This window comes from Heteronotia binoei, chromosome 13 (assembly GCF_032191835.1).
Source record: "Heteronotia binoei isolate CCM8104 ecotype False Entrance Well chromosome 13, APGP_CSIRO_Hbin_v1, whole genome shotgun sequence".
Lineage (NCBI taxonomy): Eukaryota > Metazoa > Chordata > Lepidosauria > Squamata > Gekkonidae > Heteronotia > Heteronotia binoei.
In genome coordinates this window covers 3,632,931-3,650,439 of record NC_083235.1, presented here as the reverse complement: position 1 = coordinate 3,650,439, position 17,509 = coordinate 3,632,931, and the positions used below count along the sequence as shown (strand labels likewise).

Below are 17,509 nucleotides of genomic sequence, written 5' to 3'. Positions count from 1 at the left end.
GTTGGTAACCCTAAAACCATTACTTTTCAGGGTGCCCATCAATGGGCTCCCAGGCCCTGTTTGCTCCCTTCTCCCCAGACTGTGGCTTCCAACTTTTAATTCTGTCTAAAGCAGGGGTGGGGAACCTTTTTTCTGCCAAGGGCCGTATGGATATTTATAACATCATTTGCGGGCCATAAAAAATGATCAACTTAAAAAACAGTGCTCCGCCGAGGGAGAATGATTCAGGCCAGCAAAATTAATGCAAATCATTGTTTTCCATTTGAAGTCATGTGGGGAAAGCCTAATTGGCGCATGCACACACACACACACATGGCCCGCCGCTCTAGGCAAATGCAAAGGTCCAGGGCTTTTCTGTAGAAAACACCCAGCAGGAACTCAGTAGCATATTAGACCACATCCCCTAATATTAGCATATTAGGTCACACACATATTAGCATATTAGGCCACACCCTCTGGGATAATCAAGTGCAAACTGAACGGTGACAGTAACTTCTCCAGGCCCTGCAGCAATTCTGGCCGGCCGGCCAGGCCCCAGGGAGGCTGCCTCACAGTACATCTGGGCCCTGTGATCCCTGCCTGGCCCTAGGGAGGCTGCTGCACAGCACGGCTGGGCCCCACGATCCTCGCTGGCCAGCCAGGCCCCAGGGAGGCTGCCGCACGGTATATCTGGGCCCTGTGATCCCTGCCTGGCCCTGGGGAGGCTGCTGCACAGCACGGCCGGGCCCCACAATCCTCGCTGGCCAGCCAGGCCCCAGGGAGGCTGCCACATACCTTAGTTTGGCCCAGGAATCCCCGAGGGCCATACCAAGTGACCTTGAGGGCCGTATATGGCCCTCGGGACGGAGGTTCCCCACCCCTGCTATACAGATTTACTTCCTCTGTCCTGGAGGCATGTTAAGAGCGGCGTTTGAGAGTCTCTCTAGGCCCAAAGCAGCTCCTGGGACTTACCTTCGGAATTCTTGTGCCTGTGGTGGAATTGTGCGTGTGTGTGTGTGTGTGTGCATGCAGTTGTGCTTGCATTCCTGGAAGTCATGGTGACTGGGGCTTGGATGTGTTTCTGAGAGGTGGCTGTATTGCCTGCCTCTGCGTCCCAGCCCTGGTATTCCTTTGCAGGTCTCCCATCCAAGTCCTTGCCCCCCCCACCACACACACACTGTTTGCCTGCATCTCAGCTGTTCCAGCCACACACCAAGACGGGGCACCAACTCCTGCTCTAGTGTTGGCACTCTGATTGTGCAAACAAAAACAAAATGCCCCGAGTCATATCCAGGGCATGCACACATGCCAAAACGGACAGAGAAAGAAGTGCATAAAGGGGAGTTACATCCACAGCCCCAGCAAGTCAGAAGCAACCAGGAAGGGAAAGATGAGAAGGCAGGGTTCAGAAATAAACTAGCACATGGAGACAGAGCATCAGGAGGTCAAGAAAGTGGGTGCAAAGCTGGGCTCAGGAAGTCTGGAGTGGACTTGGGTTTCGAGGCAGCCGACGTGCAGCGGGGAAGGAAGGGGTTTTGCTCCAGGTGCAGTCGCGACTGGTCCTACCCTGTCGTGTTCCCCCAGGACAGACTCCATCTTTCGGGGCAACTGTAAGTCGGCTTCCCACAGCTCGGCCTGAGCCAGCAGGGGCGCTCCTCCCTGGATCCATGAGGGGCCACAGCCGTCGGGGCCCTTCTCGAGAGAAGAGAGCTCTTCCATGGCGAGTGTGCCCTGGACAGGGCAAAGGGTGCTCAATAAACCCTCTGCTTTTGAAGCTTCTAACAGGATTGAAGGGCTAAAAAGGGGATGGGCTGGGCCGCAGGATCCAATCCTGTAAGAAGGTGCAGATTAAAGACAGGGGGTGGGAACAAAAGGCACTTGCTCCGACTTAAGGCCAAAGGTAGGGCTGCCAATCCCCAGGTGGATTACAGGTGGTCCTTTTTACCCAGGTGGTAGTTTTTTTAGAGTTCCTTTGTCCCGCAAAAAGAAGCAAGGGCTTCGTTCCTGCTCTTTTATAAGACATTTATAAAGAATTCTCTCATTCAATGCACAGCAGCCAAGAAGGTCAGAGCGCCTGCTCCGGCTGCAACGCCACTGAGGATGTTCTCCGCAGCTGAGAACGAAACGTCTGGAAGGAAAACTTTCTCCAGTAGAACACGGCACTTGAGCCCGAAAGATTCTACAAACCCTAATGATGTTACCAGCCGTGAAAACCTAAAATCTTTGATAATTGTCTCATTCCTCCATAGCATAGCTTGCAACTTGAGAGCATTATGCCAGTATTAAAACTGAAGGCTGGAATCAGATAAATAGGCTTGCTCCTTATAGATAAGCACATTGCAACAATGGGTGAGTTTTAAGAGTATATGTTCCCTGTAATGGCTACATTGAATAATTTGGAGATTGTGATTTCCTCCCTGGGTCCCCAAAACGCACCATATTAGTTCAGGAACAACCTTTATTAGTATTTTGTTATTCGTATTTTTAGGTGGCTCCTACAGAAAGTCTCAGCACCTGCATGGGAAGTATTTTGGCCAGCAATAAATTGGAAGATTTTGCACACGCTTTGAGCGAAGGAAGCTGGCCCACCCCTCTATCGTGTACAGCTCAACAAGACAAGGACTTTTCACAATACCGATGAAGTGTAATACAAAACGCGATCATTGTAACTAGCACTTGTACGTTGTACCACTAAAATCACTATGGGCTCTGTTGAAATTGGTTTAAACGTCTCTTATGGTTGCTATTGTGGCTTTTTGTATCAAAAGACATTTGTCCATTTAAAAGTAGTTTTTTTTATATATATATAAAAGTATGGCAGTCTGTTTACATCACAGTTTGTTGTGGTTTTTGTAATGTGTCTCTACTGTGATCCCATTGTTGATTATTGAATCCCAAGGTGGGGGCAGGGAAAACTCTGGTTTGGAGACCCTTCCCCTGCTTCAGGGTTATCAGGAAGTGGGGGGGGGAGAGGGAAATGCTTGCTAGGCACTCCATTATATCCTTTGGAGGCCAATTCCCATAGGGTATCTGGAGCTCTAGCAGGGTTGTTGTTTTTTTTAGATAGAGGCACTACGTTTTCAGCACAGCATCTGGTGCCTCTCCTCAAAACACCCCCCAAGTTTCAAAAAGATTGGACCAGGGGATCCAATTCTGTGAGGCCCAAAAGAAGGTGCCCCTATCCTTCATGATTTCCACTGGAGGGAAAGCATTTAAAAGGTGTGTGGTCCCTTTAAATGTGAAAGCGTACAATATAAAAATATCAAAATATTGACGATGTAAGGTTAAGAGATAATCATGCGTGACAATTTACCTATTTTAAGAAAGTATTTTAGATGCAGACCCGTATTTTATTAAAGTATACTATATGCAGATTAAGATTGATTTATAACTATAATTTCTTATCCCCTCTTACCCTTTGCCCTTAATTTCTAGAAAACTAATAAAACTTTTAAAATGGAAAAAAAAGAGACGTCCAGAGCTCTCTTTGGAGTTCAATCAAACTTGCTACACCCTGGCTCCTGGCCCCGCCCTCAATGTCTCTCGGCTCCACCCCCCATGTCTCCTGGCTCCACCCCCAATGCCTCCCAGCTCCACCCCCAATTCTCCTGGCTCCGCCCCCATGTCTCCTGGCTCCACCCCCAAAGTCCCGAGATATTTCTAGAGTCGGACCTGGCGACCCTACCCAAGGCAGAGAATCATAGAATCCTAGAGTTGGAAGGGACCTCCAGGGTCATCTAGTCCAACCCCCTGCACAATGCAGGAAACTCACAAATATCTCCCCCTAAATTCACAGGATCCTCATTGCTGTCAGATGGCGATCTAGCCTCTGCTTCAGAACCTAAAATAATAGAATCCTAGAGTTGGAAGGGACCTCCGGGGTCATCTAGTTCAACCCCCTACACAATGCAGGAAACTCACAAACACCTCCCTCTAAATTCACAGGATCCTCATCAGAGAGTGCCAGAGATAACCCAAGAGAAGCCCAAGTTCAAATCGGAACCTCCAGTTGACAACTGGAAGGATCCACTGCGAAGTTCTCTGCAAATCGCTTCACTTCTGCTTCGATTCCATGGGGCTGGCTCAGGAGGAAAGCCTCTGCCTTCTCTCGGTTCCACTGCCCAGGGGTGGGAGGGCGGGGGGGGTCACTCTAAAATATACGCTCTAATCTCCCCTGTTCTGATCTGCTGATGAGATTAGCCCAGCTGGAATGGGAAAGTGGAGAGAGAGGCCCTGGCGAACACCCAGCCCCGAGGTCAGAACTTTCCCCGGCCCCCACAGAGTTCAAGATTGGAGAAGACATGCCTCGTCCGCTCTGTTCGGCAGGCAAAGGGGACTGTCTCAGGGTTGCCAGCCTCCAGGTGGTAAAAAAATACACACAACCCGAAGGTTATAGTGACCAAAATTGAGGACACAAATATATAATACTATGGAACACGTCATTTTATCTTGAAAGAGTCCCAGAACTCTCATAAGAGTGTTAATTTCAAAGAACGTACGGTGCCAAAGCACAGGAGTCCACTTGTTTGGGGTAGTGGTTAAGCGCATGGACTCTTGTCTGGGAGAACTGGGTTCGATTCCCCACTCCTCTACTTGCAGCTGCTGGGATGGCCTTGGGTCAGCCATAGCTCTGGCAGGGGTTGTCCTTGAAAGGGCAGCTTCTGTCAGAGCTCTCTCAGCCCCACCCGCCTCGCAGGGTGTCTGTTGTGGGGGGAGAAGATACAGGAGATTGTAAGCCGCTCTGAGTCTCTGATTCAGAGAGAAGGGCGGAGTATTAAACTGCAGTTCTTCTTCTTGTTACTCCTGCTTCAGTGAGTCTTCAAACAATGGAGTTTGAGAGGTTTGAAGCTGTTTGTCTTCATTGGATTTGAAAGGACTTAAATAGACTTGAAAAGATTTGTACTTTATTTATATTGACTTTACATTCTCTGTGCCATTAACAAGTTTATTTTAAATTGTTGTTGGAACAATTATTACAGGGCAGTGGTTACTTATATTCATGGATTTTTGTTTGTGCAGCTGGAGGCTGGGAGCCCTACGTTACGGAAGGCCAAACCGGCTCACAGACGTTCTAGCAGCAGCCTTGTGACGCGACTGAAGTCCTTGGGAGTGTGCCAGAGATGTTGAACATATGAAGCTGCCTTATACTGAATCAGACCTTTGGTCCATCAAAGTCAGTATTGTCTTCTCAGACTGGCAGCAGCTCTCCAGGGTCTCAAGCTGAGGTTTTTCACACCTATTTGCCTGGACCCTTTTTAGTTGGAGATGCCAGGGATTGAACCTGGGACCTTCTGCTTCCCAAGCAGATGCTCTACCACTGAGCCACCGTCCCAAGGATGTTGAGCATCCTTGGGACATCCGCTTGTTTTGCTGTTGTAGTTGTTCAGTCACACAGTTGAGTCTGACTCTTTGTGACCCTGTGGACCAAGTCACGCCAGGCCCTCCCATCTTCCACCATCCTCCGAAGTCTGCTCAAATCTGTCTTTGTTACATCAGTAATGCTGTCCAGCCATCTCCTCTTCTGCCATCCCCTTCTTCTTCGGCCTTCTGCCTTTCCAGCATCAGGGTCTTCTCCAGGGAGTGCTCCCTTCTCATTGGGTGGCCAAAGGGTTTGAGCTTCAGCTTCAGCATCTGACCTTCCAGGGAACAGTCTGAGTTGATTTCCCTTAGGACTGACTGACTGGATCTTCTTGCAGTCCGAGGGACTCTCAAGAGTCTTCTCCAGCACCACAGCTCAAAAGCATCTATTCTTCTGCACTCGGCCTTCCTTATGGTCCAGCTCTCACAGCCATACATTCCTACTGGGAACACCATCGCTTTGACTATACGGACTTTTGTCGGCAGGGTGATGTCTTTCCCAGCATCAGGATCTTCTCCAGTGAGTGCTCCCTTCTCATTGGGTGGCCAAAGGATTTGAGCTTCAGCTTCAGCATCTGACCTTCCAGGGAACAGTCTGGGTTGATTTCCCTTAGGACTGACTGACTGGATCTCCTTGCAGTCCAAGGGACTCTCAAGAGTCTCCTCCAGCACCACAGCTCAAAAGCATCTATTCTTCTGCGCTCGGCCTTCCTCATGGTCCAGCTCTCACAGCCATACATTACTACTGGGAATACCATCGCTTTGACTATACGGACTTTGACTATACGGACTTTTGTTGGCAAGGTAATGTCTTTCCCAGCATCAGGATCTTCTCCAGTGAGTGCTTTAGTAGGCTGCAAACCGAAAGGGGCCCTGGGCTCAACAATATCAGCCGTCTCGCTCCTGGGGTCTCCTAACTGAAGGCAAGAAACCCTTGGCCTTCTGTCTCCTTCTCCGACTACATCAAAATGGCTTCTTCTCTCTTGGCATAGACACTGCATTCAATTTGCTTTCTCCTCTCCGGGAACACTAAATCCAGAACCGCTAATTGCTGCGAAGGAGACTGACACCAAGATGCTCTCCAGGGTCTCAGGCAGAGGTCTTTCACAACACCTGCCGCCCTGACTGTTTTTAATGAAGGTGCTGAGAATTGAACCTGGGACCTCCTGCATGCCAAAAGCAGATCTTCTACTACTAAACCACAGCCCCTCCCCTAACCTCGATCAACTCTTTCCTAAACTGAAAAGTCCCACATTCTCCACACTCTCCAAGCCCCTAAACATCTGGCTTGCCTCCTTTTGTACTTTTCCCAGCTCTGCAATGCCCTTTTTGAGATATCTTGCTGTATTTCATACCCTCTAACCCTGGGGTGGCAAAACTTGCTTAACGTAAGAGTTCCAAAGAATAAACATCAGATGCTTGAGAGCTGCAAGATGTGAACGTCAGGTGTTGGAGAGAAAGAAGGTAGAAGATGATATTGGATTTATATCCCGCCCTCCACTCCGAAGAGCCTCAGAGCGGCTCACAATCTCCTTTCCCTTTCTCCCCCCCACATCAGAAAGCGAACCCAGGCTCAACCCCGGCTGGGCTGCAGACTCACCGTCGAGTGTTTCCAGTAATGTACGATCTCCTCCATGTTCTCCAGCGGGTTGAGGATGAAATGGTCCCGCCATTCATGCCAGTCGATGGTCATGGTGCCGTCTTTGTCTATGCTGCAAAGTACATAAGTGACACCAAAGTGAGTTCTGTGCGTGTGTGTGTGTGTGTGTCAGGGGTCGTTTTGCAGAAAAAGAGTTGCTAGTGCTCATTAGCTCAACTCATTTGCATAACTCATTTAGAATCACAGAATCCTAGAATCATAGAGTTGGAAGGGACTTCCAGGGTCATCTAGTCCAACCCCCTGCACAACGCAGGAAATTCACAAACACCTCCCCCTAAATTCACAGGATTCTCATTGCTGTCAGATGGCCATCTAGCCTCTGTGCAAAAACCTCCAAGAAAGGAGAGCCCACCACCTCCTGAGGAGGAAGCCTGTTCCACAGAGGAACCGCTCTAAACTCACAAACACCTCCCCCTAAATTCACAGGATCCTCATTGCTGTCAGATGGCCATCTAGCCTCTGTTGAAAAACCTCCAAGGAAGGAGAGTCCACCACCTCCTGAGGAGGAAGCCTGTTCCACAGAGGAACCGCTCTAAACTCACAAACACCTCCCCCTAAATTCACAGCATCCTCATTGCTGTCAGATGGCCATCTAGCCTCTGTTGAAAAACCTCCAAGGAAGGAGAGCCCACCACCTCCCAAGGAGGTAGCCTGTTCCACTGAGGAACCACTCTGACAGTCAGGAAGTTCTTCCTAATGTTGAGCCGGAAACTCTCTTGATTTAATTTCAACCTGTTGGTTCTGGTCCTGCCTTCTGGGGCCACAGAAAACAATTCCATTCCATCCTCTATAGGACAGTCCTTCAAGTACTTGAAGATGGTGATCATATCACCTCTCAGCCGCCTCCTTTCCAGGCTAAACATCCCCAGCTCCTTCAACCTTTCCTCCTAGGACTTGTTCTCCAGACCCCTCACCATCTTCGTCTCCCTCCTCTGGACCCCTTCCAGCTTGTCTAGATCCTTCTTAAAATGTGGTGCCCAAAACTGAACACAATACTCCAGGGGAGGTCTTACCAGATCAGAGGGGGGGGGGGTTTGTAGAAAAAGAGGTGCGGGAGGTCACTAGCACAACTTATTAGCACAACTCTACTCAAGAAAAATGTACTGTGTTCTGGGTCCAAATAGTGGAATATCTCACCAAACATAATATTCTCCCAAAACCTGTTTTTATCACGATATGCTCTATTTCTGATATGTTCTGGGCTCACTTTCTCTCCTCTGGTCTGAATACAAAAACTATGAGATCTTAATTAGTTGAGTTTGATTAACTGGATTTCTTAATAGAATATTGGGACAGTTGTTCGTACATTCCTACAGTAGAATCAGTCAATAGAAGGTATTTTCACTGGATGCTCTTCAGTATAATTGTACGACTGCTCCTTGGTGCTCTATTGTATGGATTACTCTTTCTTTTTCTTGGGTTCTTTAAAAAATTGTTTCTTATATCCTCACTAAGGCTGCGTTATTTGAGGTGACAGATGACAGCATCTTTTATTGCAAATGGAAAATCTGTTAATAAAAATCTGATTAATTAAAAAAAAATTAGCGCAACTCATTTGCGTATACCACACACCCCTGACATCACCAGGAAGTGTTCTCTATATCAGCTCAGCATCCACCTTAAAATGCTTCTTGAATTAGAGTGGTCATCATAAAACCTGACTCTCTTCAAAAAAGCAGCTCCCTCAGAGACCCAGAGACCCACGGATCAATTCTCCATTATATCCTATGGCAGGGGTGGCCAACGGTAGCTCTCCAGATTTTTTTTGCCTACAACTCCCATCAGCCCCAGCCAGCATGGCCAATGGCTGGGGCTGATGGGGGTTGTAGGCAAAAAAACATCTGGAGAGCTCCCGTTGACCACCCCTGTCCTATGGGAATCAGTCTCCATAGGGAATGATAGAGTGGTCAGCAGACATTTCCCTCCTCCCCCCTGCTCTCTGATGACCTTGAAATGGGGGGAAGGGCCTCCAAACAAAGGGATCCCCTGCCCCCATCTGGGGACTGTGCAACCAAAACAGGGAATCACAGCAGAAAAGGGCAGGGGAAAATAAAACATAGAGCTACCGTGAAAGGAAAGGAAAGGTCCCCTGTGCAAGCACCAGTCGTTTCCGACTCTGGGGTGACATTGCTTTCACAATGTTTTCACGGCAGACTTTTGACGGGGTGGTTTGCCATTACCTTCCCCAGTCCTCTACACTCCCCCCCCAGCCAGCTGGGGACTCATTTGACCGACCTCGGAAGGATGGAAGGCTGAGTCAACCTTAAGCCGGCTACCTGAAAACCCAGCTTCCGCCAGGGATCGAACTCAGGTCGTGAGCAGAGCTTAGGACTGCAGCACTGCAGCTTTAACACTCTGCGCCACGAGGCACCGTGAAAACCAGCCTCCAAATAAACAATTAGACCGATAATACAAAATCATACAAAGATTAAAAATATTTGTACCAAGAAGGCCACCGGTGGCTTGGAGAATGCATTTAAAGTTGCATTACTTATTGTTGGAGATTGTTGGCGTTCTGACCCAGTATTTGAAATATGTTGTGGGAAGCTTGAAGAAGCCAACGCGAAACAGGGGCTTTAGCACTATCCTGTGGCCTTATGGACCGCTGGTTGCGCACATCTAAAATATTGGACTGACTTGGACATTAGTTAATTTCACCCAGGGCTTTCTTATACGGTTGGCATTGATTTGCTGAAGGAAAAAGAACTGGTCTCCTGGTGAATATGTTCCTTGTATGATTTAAAAGACTGATTAATTTCATTTTCCTGGTACAAATATATTTAAACTTTGTATAATTTTGTATTGAACATATGAAGCTGCCTTATACTGAATCAGACCCCGGGTCCATCAAAGTCAGTATTGTCTTCTCAGACTGGCAGCGGCTCTCCAGGGTCTCAAGCTGAGGTTTTTCACACCTATTTGCCTGGACCCTTTTTTTGGAGATGCCGGGGATTGAACCTGGGACCTTCTGCTTACCACGCAGATGCTCTACCACTGAGCCACTGTCCCTCCCCTATCATATGAACATATGAAGCTGCCTTCTATTGAATCAGACCCTGGGTCCATCAAAGTCAGTATCATCTACTCAGACTGGCAGCTGCTCTCCAGGGTCTCAAGCGGAGGTTTTTCACACCTATTTGCCTGGACCCTTTTTTTGGAGATGCCGGGGATTGAACCTGGGACCTTCTGCTTCCCAAGCAGATGCTCTACCACTGAGCCACCATCCCTCCCGGGTCTAATGGTTTATTCAGAGGCTGGTTTTCACGGTAGCTGTATGCTTTGTATCCCCCCTTCCCACCTGGGGGTTGGCAACCATGCTGCTACCCCAGTCTGAGGGACGGCCCAGATTTGGGGGAGAGGAGGCGCATGAACCATCCCAGCCTCACCTGTGCAAAATTTTCTCTGCCTGCTGCAGGGAGATGTAAACTCCCAGGCTGTGGAAGGTTTGCTGGATCTCGGAAACATCGATCTGGCCTGTGGCGTAAACAGAAAGACAAAGTGGATCAGTCTGGAGCAGAGGAGGGAAGGGGGGGCGGGGGGGGCCAAACTTGCTTAAAATAAGAGCCACAGAGAATAAACCTCAGATGTTTGAGAGCTGCAAGACACAACTGTCAGATTCTTGAGAGAACCATGAGGGAGGGAGGGAGGGAGGAAGATAAAATGGGGGGAGGGAGGAAGAGTTAGAAAGAAAACAACTTTCAATGCATTCTCCAAGCCACCGGTTGCCTCAGCTTGGAGAAGTGATTTAAACAGACAAACGCCTTCTTGAAGCCAGCCAACAGGGAAGTGGGGGCTTCGAGAGCCACGAAATATGTGTGAACAAGCCACAGTTTGGCCACCCCTGGTCTGGAGGAATCGGGGGGAAGTCCACGATACTACTGCGCTTGGAAAGGGGTCCCGAACCTTTTTGGAGCCTGCGGACACCTTTGGAATCCTGCCACAGGGTGGTAGGCACAATAAGAACATAAGAGAAGCCATGTTGGATCAGGCCAATGGCCCATCCAGTCCAACACTCTGTGTCACACAGTGGGCAAAATTTTATATATATATAAAGGTCAAGACAGGGTCAAGAGCTTGGGGGTGCTATTGGAGCCTTCCTTAAAGATGGAGGCTCAGATAGCAGCCGCTGCCAAGTCCGCATTTTTTCTTCTTAGGCGGGCAAGGCAGCTGGCCCCCTTTCTGGAGCGCGACGACCTAGCAACAGTGATCCACGCTACGGTCACCTCGAGGTTGGACTACTGCAATGCCCTCTACATGGGGCTGCCCTTGTCTCGGACCCGGAAACTGCAGCTGGTGCAGAATGCCGCGGCCTGGCTGCTATTGGGTCTCCCAAAGTGGGGACACATCCGGCCGGGTCTCCGGACTCTGCACTGGCTTCCAGTGATATACCGAGTCCGGTACAAGGTGCTGGTTATTACCTTTAAAGCCCTATATGGCCTGGGACCTGCCTACCTGAAGGACCGTCTCTCCCCACATGTTCCCCAGAGAGCACTGAGGTCAGGAACACAAAATCTCCTCACTATCCCCGGGCCAAAAGAAGCCCGTTTGAAAGCCACCAGAGAAAGGGCTTTCTCCGTTATGGCCCCCACTTGGTGGAATCAGCTGCCGGAAGAGGTGAGGGCCCTGCGGGACTTGGCTCAATTCCGCAGGGCCTGTAAGACGACCCTCTTCCGGCTAGCCTACACCTAGCTATGATGACAACTGATGTAACACATATATATACACACTGTGGTTAATAGCCACTGATGGACCTCTGCTCCATATTTTTATCTAACCCCCTCTTGAAGCTGGCTATGCTTGTAGCCGCCACCACCTCCTGTGGCAGTGAATTCCACATGTTAATCACCCTTTGGGTGAAGAAGTACCTCCTTTTATCCGTTCTAACCCGACTGCTCAGCAATTTCTTTGAGTGCCCACGAGTTCTTGTATTGTGAGAAAGGAAGAAAAGGACTTCTTTCTCTACCTTCTCCATCCCATGCATAATCTTGTAAACCTCTATCATATCACCCCGCAGTCGACGTTTCTCCAAGCTAAAGAGCCCCAAGCGTTTTAACCTTTCTTCATAGGAAAAGTGTTCCAAACCGTGAATCATTCTAGTTGCCCTTTTCTGCACTTTTCCCAATGCTATAATATCTTTTTTGAGGTGCAGTGACCAGAATTGGACACAGTATTCCAAATGACACCGCGCCATCGATTTATACAGGGGCATTATGATACTGGCTGATTTGTTTTCAGTTCCCTTCCTAATAATTCCCAGCATGGCGTTGACCTTTTTATTACAATCACACACTGTCTTGACATTTTCACTGAGTTATCTACCACGACCCCAAGATCTCTCTCTTGGTCAGTCTCTGCCAGTTTACACCCCATCAACTTGTATTTGTAGCTGGGATTCTTGGCCCCAATGTGCATTACTTTGCACTTGGCCACATTGAACCTCATCTGCCACGTTGACGCCCACTCACCCAGCCTCAACAGATCCCTTTGGAGTTCCTCACAATCCTCTGTGGTTCTCACTACCCTGAACAATTTAGTGTCATCTGCAAACTTGGCCACTTCACTGCTTACTCTCAACTCCAAATCATTAATGAACAAGTTAAAGAGCATGGGACCCAGTACTGAGCCCTGCGGCACCCCACTGCTTACTGTCCTCCACTGCTAAGACTGCCCATTTATACTCACTCTCTGCTTCCTATTAATTAGCCAGTTTTTGATCCCCAAGAGAACCTGTCCTTTTACTCCATGACTCTCGAGCTTACTAAGGCACCTTTGATAAGGAACTTTATCAAAAGCTTTCTGGAAGTCAAGGTAAACAATATCTATTGGGTCTCCTTTGTCCACATGTTTGTTCTCCCCCTCAAAGAAATGTAGCAGGTTAGTGAGGTGAGATCTTCCCTTACAGAACCCATGCTGAGTCTTCCTCAATAACTCATGTTCATCAATGTGCCTACTCATTCTGTCCTTGATAATGGTTTCTACCAACTTTCCCGGTATTTCAATCACAAAATGGCCGCTTCAGGCGGCGGGGCCAACCACAAAATGGCTGCCACAGGAGGTGGAGCCACCCACTAAATGTCATGGAGCAAGGTTATACTTAACTGTAACAGTAATTCTTCGACATTTCAAGCAGAAGCTCTGTTTAGTAGGATGCTTTTTGATCTGCACAGCCAATCAGAAGCCCCGCTGGGCAAAAATGCCCCACTTGGCCCCTCCCAGATTCCAAAAGCACTTGTTGGGTACCAGGAAAGGTGTCTTCAGGGGATGTGGTTCCCATGGCCACTATGTTGGGGACCCTGAACTAGGAGAAGTGGAGGACCAGAAAATATTCTTGGAAGGAGAAAAAGAGATGCTAAAGCAGGGATGTCAAACATGCAGTTTGAGGGCCGAATCAGGCTCCCGGAGGGCTCCTATCAGCCCCCCGAGCAACTGGCTGTCATCACCCTCTCTCTTGCTTCCTGCTGGATCACAGCTTGCTTTTCAAGGCTTTCTCAATCGCACAGGAGCTACAGAGCAAAACCTCTATTTTCTCAATTGGCTGAGGCTTCTCGCTTGGGGAGGAAGGGGGGGAGGGATAGTTTGCTTTGCCAGGCTCCCTCAATCACACAGCAGAGCTACTGAGTGAAGCCTCTCTTCCTTCTATTGGCTGAGGCTCCTTCCCCCTGCAGTCCCCTGTGGAAAGAAGGAAAGAGCCAGAGCTTCTTTTGCCCAGTTCCCTTCATCCCATGGGAGAAATACAAAGAAAGAAACTTTAAGACCAATGAGTGCTAATGTTTTAAGCGTGTTTTAAATTTTTTAAAAATATATATTTTTGTTTGTCTTCGTTCTGTATAAAATTTATATCTCTGCTCTTTCTCTTCTCTTGGCTTGACTTCGCGAACGAAGATTTAAGAAGGCTGCAGTAGTCCACGTCTGCTGCAGGCTCGCTGAGGGCTGACAAGACCAATGCGGGACAGGCAGATCCGGCCACAGTGGCTGCAGGGAAAAGTCTGATTTGGGGTTGGTGCTGTAGCAGTGCGATTCTTCCTCAATCTCCTTTTGTCCTCAAGACCAGCTATGCGTGCGTTCTCAAAGGAAGAAGAAGAAGAAGAAGAAGATATTGGATTTATATCCCGCCCTCCACTCCAAAGAGTCTCAGAGCGGCTCACAATCTCCTTTACCTTCCTCCCCCACAACAGACACCCTGTGAGGTGGGTGGGGCTAGAGAGGGCTCTCACAGCAGCTGCCCTTTCAAGGACAACCTCTGCCAGAGCTATGGCTGACCCAAGGCCATGCTAGCAGGTGCAAGTGGAGGAGTGGGGAATCAAACCCGGTTCTCCCAGATAAGAGTCCGCATACTTAACCACTACACCAAACTCGCTCTCCTGAGACAGCCTGGTGGATGGTGTGCCTCCATGCTTTGCGATCTGAGGCTAGGTCAGACCACTGGTGATGGTTGATGCGACAGGTACCAAGGGATTTCTTCAAGGAGTCCTTGTACCTCTTCTTTGGTGCCCCTCTATTTCGATGGCCGGTGGAAAGTTCGCCATACAGAGCAATCTTGGGAAGGCGGTGGTTTTCCATCCTAGAAATATGCCCTGCCCAGCGCAGCTGCGTCTTCAACAGCAGTGCCTCGATGCTTGTAACCTCCGCCCTCTTGAGGACTTCAGTGTTGGTCACAAAGTCACTCCAGTTGATGTTGAGGATGGTGCGAAGGCAGCGCTGATGAAAGCGCTCAAGGAGTCGCAGGTGATGACGGTATAAAACCCACGATTCGGAGCCGTAGATGAGGGTTGTCATCACAATCGCTTTGTAAACATTGATCTTTGTGCCTTTTGTATCTCTGCTTTGTATCTCTGCTACCTTTGTATCTCTGCTACCTAATCTTAAATAGGTACACACATGGCCCGGCCCGACATGGCCCGGCCCAGCAAGGTCTCTTTTATGTCAGATCTGGCCCTCATAACAAATGAGTTCGACACCCCTGCAGCTACTTTTAAAAAATCTGCCCAGCCAATCGAAATCACCAGTGGCCAGTCATAAGAACATAAGAGAAGCCATGTTGGATCAGGCCAGTGGCCCCTCCAGTCCAACACTCTGTGTCACAGAAGAACATAAGAGAAGCCCTGTTGGGTCAGGCCAATGGCCCATCCAGTCCAACACTCTGGGTCACATAAGAGAAGCCCTGTTGGATCAGGCCAATGGCCCATGCAGTCCAACACTCTGCGTCACATAAGAACAGAAGCCATGTTGGATCAGGCCAGTGGCCCATCCAGTCCAACACTTTGTGTCACAGAAGAACATAAGAGAAGCCATGTTGGATCAGGCCAATGGCCCATCCAGTCCAACACTCTGTGTCACAGAAGAACAGCCATGTTGGATCAGGCCAATGGCCCATCCAGTCCAACACTCTCTGTCACAGAAGAACATAAGAGAAGCCCTGTTGGATCAGGCCAATGGCCTATCCAGTCCAACACTCTGTGTCACAGAAGAACATAAGAGAAGCCATGTTGGATCAGGCCAATGGCCCATCCAGTCCAACACTCTGTGTCACATAAGAACAGCCATGTTGGATCAGGCCAATGGCCCATCCAGTCCAACACTCTGTGTCACACAGTGGCCAATATATGTGTGTGTGTATACACACACACACACACACACACACACACATATATACATACTGTGGCTAATAGTCACTGATGGACCTCTGCTCCATATTTTTATCCAATCCCCTCTTGAAGCTGGCTATGCTTGTAGCTGCCACCACCTCCTGTGGCAGTGAATTCCACATGTTAATCACCCTTTGGGTGAAGAAGGACTTCCTTTTATCCGTTTTAACCTGACTGCTCAGCAATTTCATGGAATGCCCACGAGTTCTTGTATTGTGAGAAAGGGAGAAAAGTACTTCTTTCTCTACTTTCTCCATCCCATGCATAATCTTGTCAGCCTCTATCATGTCACTCCGCAGTCGACATTTCTCCAAGCTAAAGAGCCCCAAGCGTTTTAACCTTTCCTCATAGCGAAAGTGTTCCAGCCCTTTAATGATTCTAGTTGCCCTTTTCTGGACTTTCTCCAATGTTATAATATCCTTTTTGAGGTGCGGCAACCAGAACTGCACATAGTACTCCAAATGAGACCGCACCATCGATTTATACAGGGGCATTATGATACTGGCTGATTTGTTTTCCATTCCCTTCCTAACAATTCCCAGCATGGCGTTGGCCTTTTTTATTGCAACCGCACGCTGTCTCGCCATCTTCAGTGAATCGGAGGTCTTCTTGGGCTCCACTGGCCCTTCCCAAAGGCATCAAGCCGGGTCCCTGATTTAGAACATTCCCTTTGCACCGTTTCAGGGGCACCAACTCACTAACTTTGCCAAACGGCAAAGTCGGAGCGGTGTGAGAAAGTCGGCCATCTGCTGCTCCCGCCTCTCCAGCCAAAAACAATAAAATGGCCACAGTGCCAGGGAAAAGAATGGAAAGGTAAGTCAGACTTGGAGAGGACTTATTCTGGGCTGTTGAGGAAAGAACTAGAGCAGAACCACCTTCCGCATCTGAATGGCTCACAGAGTAGAAATGCTGATCTGCTCTCCGCAAACGAGGCTTTGTGTAGTCTGCAAACCCCACGAGGTGGGGGGAGGGGGGGCCAGAGACAAAACGAAAGTGCATCTTTCCTTCCAAATAACTGTCTCTTTTGTGGATCACGGATCTTGATTTCTATCACATATTTGGATTAAAAAGCCTAAGGTTTCTTGAAGCTCCTAAAACAAGCTTGTTAAAAATTTTAATAAGTACCTTCAGTCACTCAGTCAATATTTATTATGACCAAAGACCAACATAAGAAGAGGAGGAGGAGGAGCAGAAGAAGAAGACCGCCCCTCTCTCTGAATCAGAGTCTCAGAAAGGCTTACAATCTCCTTTATCATCTCTAGGAGATCCAGTTTGGTGTACTGGTTAACTGCGTGGATTCTTATCTGGGATAACCGGGTTTGATTCCCCACTCCTCCACTTGCACCTGCTGGAATGGCCTTGGGTCAGTCTTAGCTCTGGCAGAGGTTGTCCTTGAAAGGGCAGCTGCTGTGAGAGCCCTCTCAGCCCCACCCACCTCACAGGGTGTCTGTTGTGGGGGGAGAAGATATAGGAGATTGTACGCCGCTCTGAGTCTCTGATTCAGAGAGAAGGGCGGGGTATAAATCTGCAATTCTTCTTCTTCTCCCCCGACAACTGACACCCTGTGAGGTGGGTGGGGCTGAAAGGGCTCTCATAGCGGCTGACCTTTTAAGGACAACTCCTACGAGAGCTATGGCTGACCCAAGGCCATGCTAGCAGGTGCAAGTGGAGGAGTGGGGACTCAAACCCGGTTCTCCCAGATGAGAGAGCTCTGGCTGACCCAAGGCCATTCCAGCAGGTGCAAGTGGAGGAGGGGGGAATCAAACCCGGTTCTCCCAGATAAGAGTCCGCACACTTCACCACTACACCAAACTGGCTCTCACAAGGACAGCTCTGCCAGAGCTATGGTTGACCCCAGGTCATTCCA

General features: G+C 48.9%; 1 protein-coding gene across 1 annotated transcript in view; it reads right to left on the bottom strand.

Annotated features, from left to right (window-relative positions):
- The window catches only part of LOC132581677 (mitochondrial adenyl nucleotide antiporter SLC25A23), a 41,436-nt gene that overhangs the window by 15,506 nt on the left and 8,421 nt on the right, over positions 1-17,509 (bottom strand). The window contains exons 2-3 of the mRNA XM_060253054.1: positions 10,384-10,471; positions 6,938-7,049 (exon numbers count right to left, since the gene is read on the bottom strand). Of these exons, the coding sequence (XP_060109037.1) occupies positions 6,938-7,049; positions 10,384-10,471 (200 nt within the window). The remainder of the gene's footprint in view (positions 1-6,937; positions 7,050-10,383; positions 10,472-17,509) is intronic.